At 43.8% G+C, this 17,224-nt stretch overlaps 1 protein-coding gene across 1 annotated transcript in view; it reads left to right on the forward strand.

The window, feature by feature from the left end:
* The window catches only part of gfra2b (GDNF family receptor alpha 2b), an 88,133-nt gene that overhangs the window by 17,906 nt on the left and 53,003 nt on the right, over nucleotides 1-17,224 (forward strand). Inside the window, exon 3 of the mRNA XM_084383809.1 lies at nucleotides 16,194-16,271. Coding sequence (XP_084239935.1) covers nucleotides 16,194-16,271 — 78 coding nt within the window. The remainder of the gene's footprint in view (nucleotides 1-16,193; nucleotides 16,272-17,224) is intronic.

Below are 17,224 nucleotides of genomic sequence, written 5' to 3' on the forward strand. Positions count from 1 at the left end.
ACCTACTTGCACTTACTATAAGCTGACAGCAATGACAGGAAATTAAGAGATACAAACAAGAAATGGACCAAACTACGACAAAGGGACGTCTCGCAGGAGGTCAGTAGATTTGAAACATTAGCTAAAAGTCATGAGGAACCAGTCAGAACATGGGTTGTTGATGTTGGGAGCACTGCTGCAGCGTTTCACATTTAACACCTGCAGCTGCCCGCAGGTCCTCACAGGTGAAAGTAATTTAGCCGTGTTCATTTCTGGTGCAGCTCCATCAGCGCCGCTCACTGACTGCATGTCCACGGACACCTGCAGTCTGATTGCTTCCAGCTGCTGTTTGTTAACAGACACACGTGGCGCGCCAACAAAGACGATTGTATGGAGGCAGAATGGACCAACATGCGATCAGACTGAGAATCATCCTGAGACTTCTGGCGCTCAGGAGGCGGCTCAGTAATGTGTTGGGCTGTTAGAAACACTGGAGGCAGATGGTGTCGCACATGTCGACATAGAAACAAGCACACAGGCTCAGTCTGCTGTATGCCCAGCGTGTTGTCAGCTGCGCTCTCGGAAATAAAGTACAAAACACATGTTTGCAACACAACACGGACCGGTCGCTGTATGTATCATCAGAACAACTCAGCATGGGTCCACGCAGAACCCCAAATCACACCTGAACAGCACCAGCTGACACGTCAGCCAAACAATAAGACAGCAACACAACAGCACAGGCTGAACACCATGAACTGATTCACAGCGCTCACTGAGTGTTCCCGAAGTCTTCTCCCGTTTTCCAGGAAATATTCTTGCTGGATCCTGCAGGTGTGTGTTAGTGTGTGTGTTAGTGTGTGTTAGAGTGTAATAATGTGTGTTAGTGTGTGTTAATGTGTGTTAGTGTGTGTTAGTGTGTGTTAATGTGTAATAATGTGTGTTAGTATGTGTTAATGTGTAATAATGTGTGTTAGTATGTGTTAATGTGTGTTAGTGTGTGTTAGTGTGTAATAATGTGTGTTAGTGTGTGTTAGTGTGTGTTAGTGTGTAATAATGTGTTAGTGTGTGTGTTAATGTGTGTTAATGTGTGTTAGTGTGTCTTAGTGTGTGTTAGTGTGTGTTAGTGTGTGTTAGTGTGTAATAATGTGTGTTAGTGTGTGTTAGTGTGTGTTAGTGTGTAATAATGTGTTAGTGTGTGTGTTAGTGTGTGTTAGTGTGTGTCTGAAGGATATCACATGGAGGCTTCTGTTGTACACCTGCTGTTCATACAGACACATCTGAACTGGACCCTGACCCGTCCTGCTGTTCTTACAGACGGTGAATTAATAAAATAATCAAACACGATAAATCATCACTGATCACTGATTGTGGACCAGAAGTTCTGTTGTTCTGTGCGAGCTCAGCGGGGAGCAAAGTAATTAAAACACTGGGTTTAATGTGCCGGCAGGAACAATCTCTCAACAGTATGAACGTGGAGCAGCTCAGCTCGCTGTGGGTGGTGCAGCAGCCTCCACCCTCCACCCTCCACCCTCCTCCCCCCCGCAGCCTCCAGCTGAACTGCTGAAAGTGCAGAATTTATAAACTGCGGTTCAGGCACACAATGACCAGCCAGTGTTTAAGTAATTGCTCAGACTAGATTTCCAAATCCTTTAGTTAATAGCTGGGGGCACTTAGTATTGACCGAAGCTGTTTAGCATGCATGCTAATATTTCAGGCTTTAAGTATTCTGTCCAGTAACTGGCCCTAATCACAGAGGTGCTCAGAGTTCAGCCTGCTAAATTACACATTTAACTCTGACATTGGTATTTAGCATGCAGTCAAATAAATGGCTAATTTACGAGCCTGACTAATGACTGATGTGTTTAGCATGCAGGCTAATGAGCGAGGTATTTAGCATGCGGTCTAATGAGCGAGCTGGAGGCTGATTAGTATTGCTCCACAGAGAGACGCCACTGTTCACTGTTTACTCATCTCATTCTCAGCTGCCTGACAGATGCACACACAGAAACAGTCACTGGGAGTCTGCTGAGCGTCAGCTCAACATGCATATCAATGTGGACGGCATGTGTTTTTTTTAATGTTCCAGTGTGAATATGAGCGATCGCAGACGACAGTTCCAGAAAAACAAAATTCATAATCACATCTCGTTCTGTCACGGCTCGTTTGTTTCTCTCAAATTGGAAGTTTTTGAGAGAGAGACTTTCTCTCTGTGGGTGTAATCACACTGCAACACAGAGACGCTACAAAACAAGAAATGAACACTGAATTTGAGAAGAAAATGATTTAATAGTAGTGAAACTAGCTGTCCGTGCAGCAAGATGATTTTATTTGACAAGAAATGCTGAAATAAGTTGGTTTAGTCTGAGAACGATCCGGCTCTGAATGTTTTTAGAGGTTTGAAACGAGAATAAAATTCTGCTCTTTATATTAAATTACATGAGATCAGATGTGCTACAGCTCAGCAAGTGAAATCACTAAATATCAGCAAATAATTCATTTTTGCATTATTAATTTTAGCACGATGGCCGAGAGGAAAAAGTAATTAATGGAAAATAACTCGATACTTTTGTGAAATAAATGGTCACTTCACTCGAACATAGCTCATTCTATCAGTAGATTACTCAGTTTCATGACTTCATTAACTGGAACATAAAAGACGTATTTGTGATGGAGGAGAATATAACCTGCTGTAAGTCTGCACAAGCCCCGACATCACAAACTGATCTGAGAAGACTTCACTGTAGCTGCTGAGCTAAATGTGTTAGCATGTCGAGGTGTCTCTTCACCTGACTTCCATCAGCATGGAGGGAGGAGATGATGGCTGAGTTCACATTTCTGGCTGAACTGTTCCTTTAAACTCTGAGTGACTGAACTGTGCCATCAGATAGTCGACAGGTCAGTGCTGCTAATCCTCACGTTAATGTAGAGAGAGAGAGAGAGAGAGGTGACGGAGAGGCCACGGCCGTGAACTGTCATCACCTCCGTCTGTGATGTCAGATGTATTTAAATATGAATATGGTCACAATTAATGTGTGTGTGTGTGTGTGTGTGTGTGTGTGTGTGTGTGTGTGTCGCTTCCCCTGCAGCAGACATGTTTCCTGTCTGTGTGTTCAGATTGCCTGAGTTATGACCTCTGACCTCTGACCTATGTTTATTAGAGCAGATAAACGTGGTTAAAGTTTGGCGTCTAGGCTCCGACCTCATCACTCCTCACAGAAATGTTTACATAGAGATATCAGCGAGCGATGAGCGCCCAGCCGGAGCCGACAGGTGGATGCTGGAGAGAGATGGGAGATGTTTTGCAGTTTTAATACAACGCCCAAGTTGACAGAGTGCGTTTGGTAGACGAGTGTGGAGAGTGGGGCGTGTCACGAGTCACCTGCCTGAACCGGCTACAGGACAACAATCGTCTTTCTTAGAGCGACTGGCGCAGCGGATCATTCATGAAGATCTAGTTAGCGACTTTATCGAGTGGAAACCACCAACACTGAGCTGACGGCTCTGAAGCTGAAGTGCCACCGGTGCGTCAGTTACCATCATGATGAGCGCCGGAGGCACCGCCCGTCTCCACAGTGACCTCCTCGTTCCTGCAGGAAGCTCCTGAATAAAGGCAGCATTTACACTCAGTGATGAATGCCACAACTCGTATTAACAGATATTCAGCTCTCAGCTTCCTGTAAGATTTAAATCCTTCACAGCTTTAATTTGCTGCCATGAAACTAAGAAAGTGGAGGATGAAGGTTTTATCAACTTTATGAAGAGATTTGTGTTAATGAGAAGCACCTTTATGTAATGAGCCCTCGTGGGTAACAAACAACAGCACATATGGCTCGTCCTTTATGTAGAGCTACACACACACACACACACACACACACACACACTAATTACAGTGATTAGGGCTGAAATTATTCTCAGTTTCTTCTTTGGCAGCGCTCAGCTGAGTGTGTGTGTGTGTGTTTGTGTGTGTGTGTGTGTGTGTGTGTGTGTGTGTGTGTGTGTGTGTGTGTACTCATTAAGGATAAAGTAAACAAATCTTTTTCCCTCCTTCTCTCAGCCCTCCATGACACACACACACACACACACACACACACACACTCAGGAATAATGACTTGTATCGATGACATTTCCATCGCAAAACTTTTGGTCTTGTAAAACAGCACAGCACCATGAACATACACACGACCACGTACAGGATCGACTGTGACATCAGCTCATCATGAGCCATTTACAGTTGTCGTTAGGCGCTGACCTCCAGTGGCTGTAGTGATCACTGCGGCTGCAAAGGAGGACTTCAGCTGAAGTAGCATAAAGAGCAAACATGTCTGAGGATGGAGGACAGAGTTGGACGGTCGTGTCAGACAAACACAGGACCTTCAGGGAGGTGGTCAGTGTTCATGTCCGGAGTGGAAGCAAACATCAACATTGATCTTATCATTAAGGTGCTTCTTGTATATTACTTCACTGAAGTTTGCACAGAGGTACGTTCGTATCCTAAGTTATTTACATAGAGTCTTTATTTTAAGCCAAATCCAAAATGTTTCCCTAAACCTGTGTTGTGGATTAAAAGTGTAATATTTGCCTCTGAGGTGTAATCCAGTAGAAGAATAAGGTTCAGGTTTAAAGGGTGTTTATCCTGTATATGTTTTTATTGAGTGAAGCGCCATCTTATGGTGACATCCTGCAGGTGAATGAACGGCTGTGTTTACAGTCGGATCTAGACACACCACCATTTTGCAGAAATGAACAATGGCAACATTTAGTTCTGGCGACCGGCTGCTGACAGACCTGAATCTCTCCATGTCACCTGATGAATCTCAGTCCAGTCATCTCTCTCTTTAGCTGCTGAACGCGTCACTGTGTTCACCAGCTAACCTCTCACCGTGTCCGTCTGCTGTTTGCTGCTCAGCAGGTGTTCAGCAGCTTTTTACTGCTTTTATTCTGAAAATGAGCTGAAACCGACATTAAGGCTCCGTAAAGCTGAGGGGAGCTGCTGACTCGGCTGATACGAGCGACCCAAACACTCAGTGTTTTAACAGTTATTTAAAATATTGTTATTGTAATTAGAGCAAAGAGAAATGAAGAGAAATGAAGAGTTGACACAAACGCGCTCTGACAGAGTAAAACAGGAGGACGTGCGCTGAAGACGGCGGTTGTTTCAGCGGGTGGACACACTCCTTCTCTCCTCTGTCAGTAATAATTAAAAGGGAGTGAAAGCTGAGAGGAGCAGCAGGGAGGAGTGCAACTAAGCACTTCCTCAAATTCAGCTTATTACACACACCTTGACACACACACACACACTTTCTACATGCAAGCAGGCAAAACACACGCATGCAGATGTGAGTGGTACAGGAGACGCAGTGCAGCACAGCCTCCTCCCTTCAGCAGACGAGCTGCTGTGGGAATTAAGTGGCTGTTTACAGCTTTTCTTCAGATTCAAAACACACTCAAGTGACTGAAGACGTCTGCTGCCAGCGCTGAACAGATACCTTCACACAGTCCTGATCTGTTTGACCAGACCTGTTTTGGAGGAGATGTGTGTCGGCATGGTGACGCTCTCCTGCAGTGTTTTCGGTGCATCAGTCGCCAGGATACAATGTTAGCAGTTAACGTTTCTGCAAACCACAGAGGAGGTTGACATTTGCACCAGACGTGGCATATCACGTTCACATTATATGCTTCTTAGCAGAAGGGAAGGAGGTGGCATTATTACAAGAGACAGGACTGCCAAATGGACACATTCGAGTCCGTGGGGAAATCAGGACCGTCTCCAGGAGCTTTATTTGGAACCGAAACCGTCATGTTTTCACAGCAACTCGGACCAGCTCCATGTGTTTTATTAGTGACCGAAGCTGGCTGAGTTTCACGGGAAGTCGGACCTGAGGAGAGTCACTGAATACTGAGTCCATCAGAGCCTCATCAGCTGCACTCAGACGGATGATGTGACAGGATGCTCCTTCTTCACACTCATGTAAAAACACAAGTTTTACAGTCGTGTCAAAACATTTCCGTCACAGAAAATATAAAAGCGTTATTCATGACAACCTCCGTGTTTTCAGCTTGACTTGATCAGTGTGTAGTCTGTGTGTGTGTGTGTGTGTGTGTGTGCAGCCTCAGAGTGTGTGTTCATGCCTGCAGGTTAAACCTCTGTTACAGATTCATACATAAACATCTCACCTCCACCCACACACACACACACACACACCCCGCACACACACACACACACACACACGCACGCCCCCCCCCCCCCCCCACACACACACACACGCACACACACACACACACACACACACACACACACCCCGCACACACACACACACACCCCACACACACACACACACCCCACCCTCAGGCTGGATTACCAGTCCGCTAACACACACACACACACACACACACACACACACACACACACACTGCTGCTGACACACTCGTGGTTTCAAGGTGGCTCCTAATTGAAGAACATGTCTGTGATAATTAACCTTCAGGTGCGACAGTGAGTGTGTTGTCATTAAGCGTATGGCTGAGCAGAACATTTAAATGAGTACATGCTCCATAATGATGTCACCACTGCACGACACAGTCACATCTGTTTCCTGAGCAGACACTCAGAGTTAGCATCGTCCTACTGCAGCTTTTATTAAACATTTCTGCTCATTGCATTTATTCATCGTTGTCTGCTTGCATGCACCGACTCTTTGTTTGCTTCTTGCCTTGAACGTTGATGGTTTTGCTTGTTGAATTCACTGCCGGCTGCTGAATCCTGTCCGTCAAGCTTACATACATGAAACCTGAAAGTCGAGCTGCTGCCACATCTCACATCTGCTCAGTAGTTCAAAATGTTGTGGTTTGTTTTGCAGCGACTCTGTTTTCTGCACCTCCACCTCTGCACCATCACCCTGCACACCTCCACGTCAAGGTCACTCCAGTCTCCAGCATTAATCGTGAACTGCAGAATCGTCCAACATGGACTCGACTCCCAGGACGCTGAGCTGCGTCTGCTCGTGTTAACAATGCAAAAAGCAGCTTCTCCCAAATGTAGCTGCTGCCAGTAATTGCAGACACTGAGCAGCACTTTTGCCCATCGCCTCCTTTCATCTACCCTCAGCACCAATCTATGGACGTTACCCAGACAGCCAAAAATAGACAGGCTGCTCTCGTATCCTGCATTTATTTAGAGACGTCGCTACTTTAAAACGCAGATACGAAATCCTTCCTCTGGAGAAGTCTGTCCTCTTATAACACAATCAACATGGAGACAGATGACTCGTTCACAGGTCGCACTCAAGTCGAACTGTTTGTTTGTCTGTGTCGGCCTTGTCTGACTCTCATTAAGTATTATTTCACTGTGTGAGAGTAAATGAGCTGGAGCTCGGCAGGATGTGATGATCTCAGCTCTGTAACTATAGGCAGAGCCGTGCCAGTGGAGCAGTGGGAGGGCGCGTCACTGCTAAATGCCAGACAAATGCTCACGGGTGGCAGATGATTACAGAGAAACTAAGGGCAGGACTGTAATAAATCAGCACTTGAGTTTGTTGGCATTCGAATGTGTGGTGCAAAGATTAAAGACAAAAACACCAAATGAACAGAAGTAGTTGGTTTGGAGGTGCTGGCACAGCACACCGTGTTCCCGGAGATGCCAATGAAAATGTCAAGCAGCGTCTGAGTGCAGTGTGAATAAGCCACTCGCTGCTGAGTGTTTACCTGCAGGATAAAGGGAAATGTTGGCTGTTGGGAGCAATCTGCCGTAATCCTCCGTCCATTTCCTGTTAAAGGTAAAAAGAAAACAAGCTCTTTGATCAGCCGCTGTTGAGTCGATGCTAAGCTCGTGCGTCAATGCCACATTTAGTATTTCTGGAGTCACTTTCCAAAGTCGTGTTCAGACTGCAGCGCTGTGTTGCAGCTCGGGGGGAATTAAATTAGGAGAGAAGCTTTTTTTAAAGACGAAACAGAAACACTTTCACTCTCCGTACTTATCCTTTAAATAAACATGTGATTATTGGTTTATAACACATTATGATGCCATAATAAGAACGCCTAAATGTTCATTAACTAAATACTTTTTCAACAACTAAGACGCCCTAAGTGGAGTCAGTTGTACAGACAGATAATCGAACAATAAAGCGACAAATCTCTGTTTGTTATTCACACGAACTCGTCATCAGATCTGCTTCACACGCAGCAGGTTTGTTGCTGAGGACACGAGGAAGTGAAGTGTTGGATTTGGAGCAATGTGACACATTCAATATTAATACAACAGCACTGAGCAGCAGCAGAGACTTGGCTTCAGCGCTCCAGCTTAATGACTCTGCAGACTGAAGCTGGACTCACACCAAGGATGTTACATTTGGACCTGGACACAGCGCTGTGGACGGAGCCACGTTCACTCCTGTAAAGCTGCTCAGTGGCACGTGAAGCCAGAGTGACACAACCTCCGGGCTGTAAAAGCACCAGATCTTCAGCGTTGTGCAGCCCACAGAGTGTGTGCAGGTTTAAAGAGTGTGGCTGAGTGAGGAGACTCAGTCTGCAGGAGGGTTTCTGCTCTTCAGAGAGATCTGCAGGTCAGATTTTAAGTTTCTGACAACAGTAGCATGTTAGCTCACATTAGTCTCTCTTACTACTTTTACTCAAGTCAAAGATCTAAATGCTCGTACACATCATACATCCGCAGGGAGTGTAGACAACATACATCTCCGACCAACATGTGTTGTAAACAGCAAATTAATTCAAGCTCTGCATCGTAATTCATGTTCAAATTAATTATGGTGCTCTGCAAACATTCACACACAAACATTTAAGGTGACAAAATAAAGTTTACATCCTTTTCTGAGGATTTCTTTCTGATATTTTCCCTCAGCATTTACTGTCAGCTTGAGATAACAAAGATATCTGATGAGTTTCTCAGTTTCCTAAAATAAAATAAGTGAAACAACAGATTTTAGTTTTTAAATCTCAACTGCCAGTTTTTAGAAAACTTCCTCTCTACACTGAGTGAAGCGGTGTGACTGAACTGACTGAGGTCATTCCTGCAGATGTAAACGTCCAACAGATAAATATGTTTGTCAGAGAACGCAGGACTGAAATCAGGACAACAGATACAAAAGTTTGTTGTTACAGTCGAGGCAGAACGGGTCGAGCTGGCGCTTCACATGAACACACGAGGCGACCCGACAGGTTTCAGGTGGTATAAATACTGCAGGAGTTAAAGCAACACTAGGTAGTTTTTCGACCTTAAAATAATGTTTCTTCCCAGAGCGGGTTGGACCTGCTTTACAACACGTTTATTCATCGTGGATTTAGCCAGCAGCTACTTGGATTTTTTGTAAACCAACGCCATGGCTGAGCCAGCTAAAAAAGCCAAGAAGGTATTGTCTGAGGAGGTGAAGAAAAAAAAAAGATAAAGTGATATAACACGAGCCGGACAGGGATAAATATTGGACTAGCTTACACTCGGTGGAGATGAGCTGAAAGAACTGATGGCGACCTAGCCTAGCCTTGATGCTACTGGAGTTGTAAGTCATATATTACATATATACACATTTATTATCTTACCGACTTTTACTTTGAGTTGATTTGTTGTTATGTGGTGTTCATTGGGGCTCTATTTGTCCACAGTTTATAACCGTAATAAAGCCGGGAGATAAGCTAATGCTGTCCGTTTCGATAGCTTGCTCGTTTTCATGTAGTGACTGTAAACGATGACTAACTTACTAAAACACTTTGAACGTCTTGTCTTGAAAAGTTGCAGATTCCTTAGTTCATGCAGATAATCAACGTAATTGTTGAACAGTGTGGTCGGGAGGTAACGTTAGCATGCTACTTACTGTTGTCGTACCGAGTTGGTTGTAGTTATTACACCAAACACAACATCAACGTGTATTCAGTAACTCCAGAAAACATAGTTATATTTTCAGACGTTACTAAACACATTAACGTCGGTTTTGGAAGTAACTTAGTCGGTGCACTTCTCAACCAGCCGGGGGCAGTAATGAGTCCAAACTACCTAGTGTTGCTTTAATGAGCAGAGTGGGAACAGGTGAGCAGTCAGGTGGTGAGGAAGAGCAGGAACAGGATTCACTGTCAGGATCTGGAGCGACAGCAGAGCAGCTGAGCAGATGATCAGGTATTAAAATGCTGAGAGAGGTTTGTCTGAGCTCAGATCCACAGATATTAACTCCTAGATATTAACTCCACAAATATTAACTCCATAAATATTAACTCCACAGATATTAACTCCTAGATATTAACTCCTAGATATTAACTCCTCAGATACTAGCTCCTAGATATTACCTCCATAGATATTAACTCCTCAGATATTAACTCCATAGATATTAACTCCTAGATATTAACTCCTCAGATATTAACTGCACAGATATTAACTCCTAGATATTAACTGCACATATGTTAACTCCACAGATATTAACTCCATAGATATTAACTCCTAGATATTAACTCCTTAGATATTAACTGCACATATGTTAACTCCACAGATATTAACTCCACAGATATTAACTCCTAGATATTAATTCCTCAGATACTAACTCCTAGATATTACCTCCATAGATATTAACTCCTCAGATATTAACTCCATAGATATTAACTCCTAGATATTAACTCCTCAGATATTAACTCCATAGATATTAACTCCTCAGATATTAACTCCTCAGATATTAACTCCTAGATATTAACTGCACATATGTTAACTCCACAGATATTAACTCCACAGATATTAACTGCACATATGTTAACTCCTCAGATACTAACTCCTAGATATTAACTCCTAGATTTTAACTGCACAGATATTAACTCCTAGATATTAACTCCTCAGATATTAACTCCATAGATATTAACTCCTAGATATTAACTCCTCAGATACTAACTCCTAGATATTGCCTCCTCAGATATTAACTCCTCAGATATTAACTCCATAGATATTGACTCCTAGATATTAACTCCTAGATATTAACTCCTCAGATATTAACTCCACAGATATTAACTCCTCAGATATTAACTCCTCAGATATTAACTCCATAGATATTAACTCCTCAGATATTAACTCCTCAGATATTAACTCCATAGATATTAACTCCACAGATATTAACTCCTCAGATGTTAACTCCATAGATATTAACTCCTCAGATATTAACTCCACAGATATTAACTCCATAGATATTAACTCCACAGATATTAACTCCTCAGATATTAACTCTAAACCTTTTAAACAACACAGACACATTTTTATTTTCTGTCATCATGAAGCTGCTTTAGAACAAAGTTCAGTCTGTGATGTTTCAGAGTCAATGAGCTCATTTCACAACAGCTGTAGGGAGACACGCCGGATCTGATGATGAGAACATCAGGTAATATGTCAGAGGCAACACACACACACACACACACACACACACACACACACACACGTCTGCCTCAGTGGACTAAATGTTTGTGAGGAGCTCAGCTGATTGTGATTGTGGGTTTCATCCTGTTTCTTATGTTCAGTTTTAATATAATGCCGTCACAGCTCTGTGCTCATGATCCGCTCAGGTTCAGGAAAACATCAGGTTCTAGTTTTAAAACACTGTTGCCATAAACACATCTGGGAGATCTCCTGACATCTCGTTCAAAATACCTTCAAATACGTCCGGTTTTGTTGCCACAAACACAGCTGGACTCCAGCGGTTTCACGTTTATGTTGAAACGTTTTCTTTGATAGCGGTCTCTGGCTCGGCAGCCATCTTGCCAGCTGTCACGCTGACACCGTCAGTCACATGTAGTCTGAACACAAAGACACTTGTTGTACACATACGGTTTTATTGTTTCTGTCAAAGCCAACGTTTGAATCCGCCGAACAGGCTGAACATTTGTGTTTATGAATAAAATAAAGTACATCTACAGCAGCTGATTAGCTGTGAAGGACTGTAACATTAAAACACCATCTGTTGAGATGAGTTGTTGGATCCTTGTCTCTTTGTGAGAACATGAACACGACTGAACAAACAGATGCCGACTGTCTAATATATGTTGTAAGATAAAAACAAAGGCTCACACATCATCACGACCTTCCTGCTGCTCGTCAAACCATGCACGTGTCATACAGAGATGTTCAGTGTGTGGGCGAGAGAGAGAGAGAGAGAGAGAGAGAGAGCTGCTTTAATTCAGGTATAAATATAGAAATACTGTTAATGAATGCAGGATGTGACAATAAGATGCAACATGTGACGCAAACCTTCAGTTCCTCTGAGAAGATGAAGGAACACGACATTAAACTTTACACTGAATCCTCTAATAAATCACCTGTGGAGTCATTTCATCAGAACATCTGGTCTCATTTCAGCCGTCTCTCTTTCTCCACTGAAAAACAAGATATTCTGCATCATGTCTATTTTATTTATTTGGTTTATCTCTCAAGGACAGAGCATATTAACGAGCGTGACTGGAAATATGCTCAAATTAGCCAGAAGGTTGGTTTTGATCTGTCGTCCCTGAGCAGGTGAGCCTGAACCTGAAGACTTGAATGGACTCTGTTCAGTTGATCTGTGACGTTTCCATCGTCACAGTTTGCGGCTCGCTCCAACACATCTGTACTGTGCTTTAGTCAAATCTGAAAAAAAAGAAGAAACACTTCTGCAGGTTGAATATTTAATCTTCAGTCATATAAGAGTGATGTGAGGATGTTGCTCTGCTCTCCAGCATGGATGTGACATCACAGCCCCTCAGAGTGGAGTGGAGTCGGGTGTTGCGGGTGGAGGCCGGCTGACGGAGCCTCTGGATGACTGTGAGCTTGTTTCTTGTTAATGTAGCTGCAGAAGAAAGAGTGGAGCTGGTGATAAGCTCTCTGCCGTCTGCTGCTGTAGCAGTGTTGTCCTCAAGTGACACTCAGACATCTCAGCGTCCTGTTTGTGTGCAACAACAGCAGAAAGCAGTCAGTATAATGAGACGTGCACACTTCAAGCTGGACCCGGTAATTTGGGCCCTATAGTGTTTTTCCAGTATTCTGCATTTTTATCCAAACCTTCACTGTTCTGATGTACGACACGGACAGGAGTCGGTGAGGTTTCCGCTCTGGTGAAGGGGACAGGTGCAGCTCAATAGTTTCCTGTCCACACTCGACAGTCTCCAGGGAAGTAACGGAGCCCGACCAGTACTCGACACGGGTCCACATGCTCCTCCGACGGTCTCGCTTTCAGAGTTCAGAAGTCCTTCTCTTCCACTTTGGTGTGTTCATGTGCATCAAGTTGGACTGTGGGAGCAGCATGGAGAGTTTAAACCACACGTTGACGGCTGTTTCCAGAACTTGAGTGACAAGAACGCTCAAAGGAAACGATCACATGAGCCGATACACAGAACGATGCACGTTACCATCGACCCAGTGTTTACTGGCATCCACCATCTTTCAGCAGCAACTCAGCAACTCGTGTGATACGTTTCCTACAGCTTTCTGAGGTGACGCTGTCTCACTGCATTGTGCAGAACCAGCTGCTTCATTATTATCCACACTGACCACTGAATTAAAATCCCTCTGTGACATTGATTTCCTTCATAGTTTTCAAACTTCCAGGACGTTTTGCTTTACGTTGTCGACCTCAGCCAGCTGAAACTACATGAATGTTGAATATTTGTCACCTGGAAAGGAACAAACAGCCTCTGTGTTGTGTTACATGAACAAACTGCAGCATGTAACAGGACACAGACTCAAGACACAGAGGAGGAACATTATAAGTTCAGAAAACATGTTCTGACTGACGTGAAACTTGATCTAAACTTGATATTTGTCATTTTTAACAACACAAATCATTCAGATTTCAACACTTTAGATAAGCAGATGTTCACAGTGTGATAACTGCTCTTCACGATGAACGATATTCTGGCTGCAGCTCGTGTTCACAGGTTGTTGGTTGAAGTTGATCTCACCGTCGGTGTCGGACCAACACGTCATCAAACCGCTGCAGCACATTTCTGCAGGAACGGTTCAGTTGAGTCTGAGTGGAAACAACACGATAAGTCTGAAGTGAAGCGACGTCTCCACAATCGGCCAAATTGAGCTCATTTAATTGTGACTGTTTCAGTCTCAGCTCCGTGTCAGTCGCAGCTCTCAGCTCTTAATGAGTCGCCCTCGATGTCATGTGTTCGACAACATGAGCGACGATGACAGCTGATCTCAGTGTGATGAGCTCTAACACACAGAGTTACCTTCTGATCGATCTCAGTGGAAATATTTTAAACCTCAGTGTCGACGTGATCACTCTGTCAGACAGTGACAGCTTTTATTTAATCATCAGGTAGCTGCAGCTGTCACACCTGATGACGTCTCCGCTGCCTGAATGACACAACGTAGGTGTGAAAAACAAAATCTGATGTGAAATAATAAAATCTTCATTTTGTTTTTTTTCTTTTGACTTTTACTGTAAAAAAAAGAATTAAAATAATATGAAATATGACATAAAAAGATGCTGTAATGTGCCACGACTGATAAAAAGGTGCACTTATTTTCCCTGTCGACACATTAATACTCAGTGGAGACGATCTTTACAGTTGCCGTCAGTAGTGAAGGAGGTTTTCTCTCATTATTCACTAACAGAGGCTCAAATCTTTGCTCAGCATCACAACATGACGCTGCTCAGTCCAGGACGACATTTCATGTTCGAATCACAAGTCGTCACATTTTATCTTTAAAAATAGTTTTAACATCCCGATGGAATCAGAACATGAATCCAGAGATCACATGTTCAAACAACAACGTCAGTGTCAGTGTGTTCACTACCGTTACATGTTGTGAGGTCATTTTACAGATATTTAAAGGAACAGTTCACCCAGAAATGTAAACTCATCATCTCCTCCCTCCATGTTGATGAAAGTCAGGTGAAGTCTCGCAGTCCACAAAACATTTCTGGAGCTTCACAGTAAAACAAGAGACGTTATTTACAGCCTCGACACCTTCAGCTCCGCAGCTACAGTGAAGAGTTCAGTTTGAAAAGGGTGTAAATGACGTCTTCAGATCAGTTTGTGATCTCGGCTTGTTGAGACTTTTCTTCATATCAGAGTAATCCAGTGATAGTTGCAGAGGTGGGAAGTAAAATAAAGTACAAATACTTCATTACTGTACTTCAGTACATGTTTCAGGTATCTGTACTGTACCTGAGTATCTCTGTGACTTTCCCTCTCTACATCTGAAACGTCAAAATGTGGCTATTTGACGTCCTTCTCCTGAATTATGATACGTTAAAAAACTAATAACGATCTTGTTAATAACATTTGATAATATGGTCGTGACTTTGTTTGACCCTGATAAAAGTCTGATGTCGTGGCAGCCCCGGCCCGTCTGCCGTGTGTGCACGAGCTCGACTGCACATCAGGATGTTTAAAAAACGTCTTTTCAAATTAATTTCGTTACAATAAAACTTCACCTCACCTGCCAGCAGCACGAGGCTGAGGAGATAATGACTGAGTTTATGAAAGGTGTGATGAATGTGATGGTAGTATTGTTATTCAGCCGACAGTCACCGCGGTGTGAACGCTCTCCTCACCAGCAGCAGTTTAATAATGTTCAGTCAACAGGAATCGAGGGAAACATGTTGCTGCGCCATGTTGAGCCTTCTGAACATCTAAATATTGATGGTGCAACATGAAGCAGGTGGATATTTATGGATTTTGTCGCTCTTACTTAGACTCTTGTTCTTGTGTCTGTTCTGAGGATAATCTGGCTCCAGTTCTTGGATCTACTGTTTCATCTGACGCCTGTTTGAGTTTTCATGGTGTCACGTTGGCTGTCGGCTCCTGTTGGCAGCGTGAACATGGATCTACAGACGACCATCTCTGGATCACTGACACTGAAGACAACTTCAGGAGGACGGTTTTTGACTCAGTCGGGTTCAGAGTGTGATAACTGACTTCCTGTTTAAACAACACCTGCACCTCCTGTCACGTTGCCGCTCCTTCTGCACCTCCTGCTGAACTTTCTCCAACATTTTGGAGGAGGCGTTGCCGTGATAAACAGTAGTTCAGTCAGAACGCTCCCTGCTGTAATCGTTTCCTCTCCGTCTCCAATGTGTTTAAAGTAAAACTGGTTCTGAAGCTTTTTACACGACACCACGGACAATCTGACTCCGAAGGTAGTTTGAAGGTAGAGCCAGATGTTTGTGTGTTTGTTTGTTTGTGTACCTGCCGTCTGAAACAAAGCTGCTGTGTGTGTGAACACTTCTCTTGTGTTTGTTGTCTTTCAGGGGAAGAGTTTTACGAGACGTCTCCCTACGAGCCGATCCACTTCTCAGAGGAGTTCCGACATGCCTCCATCATCTCAGGTACTGCTGCCGTGTGTGTGTGTGTGTGTGTGTGTGTGTGTGTGTGTGTGCGTGTGTGTGTGTGTGTGTGTGTGTGTTTTGGAGGAGATTGCACAGACTGACACACACTTATCAAGGTTGCAGCAGCAGTGAGTGATAGTCTCTGGATGTGTTGGGGGGATTACCAAGAAGAATACAAATCCTCGCGGCTCCCCCGCTGATTAAGATGAAGTGAGCAGCTCGACCCGCTCGCTCCATCTGTGAATGCTTGTCTTTGTAATAACGTGTGTGTGTGTGTGTGTGTGTGTGTGTGTGTGTGTGTGTGTGTGTGTGTGTGTGCGTGTCCACTCGGACTGAAGCGGTCCTTTCATGAAAACCTGTTTTCCGTCGAAAATTCTTGTGTGCCACGACACGTTTCTCATTATTCAAAGGGCAGACAGAGATAACCTTCGCTCATTTCATTACCGACTTATTGTCCGCGTCCACATTATCACACAAACACCTGTATTAGACTACATGCTGGCCAATAAAGGGCCACTCCACCAATTTTTACACAGAAAGGTCAGTTTACGAGTCGACTGTTGCTCTGCAGGAGGAAAAACCCTGATGATGTCAGAGTGATGTCATCAGGGTTATCTGGAGACTTGACATGTGTAACAGAAAGACTGTGTTAGGAGGGCGGAGTCAACTCTGAGACATTAACTACTCATTATCATTTCACTGACGTCTTCAGTGTTTAATTATTAAAACACGCTGCAGTGAAACAACCTGGAGACGACCACAGATCAGCACCTTGGGTTTTCAATGTATTGATCAGTAGGAGATGGATTCATAACACAAGGTGTGGGCAGGAGAAAGATGATGCTGATGCTGTTCTGTCCGTCTGTCTCAACTTTCCCCCGAAACACGATGCAAACGTGTTGACGGACACGGTTCAGGTGCAGATGATGATGTCAGAGAAAGACTTTCTTGAT

This window comes from Pagrus pagrus, assembly GCF_965226575.1.
Source record: "Pagrus pagrus genome assembly, chromosome: 19".
Taxonomy (NCBI): Eukaryota; Metazoa; Chordata; class Actinopteri; order Spariformes; family Sparidae; genus Pagrus; species Pagrus pagrus.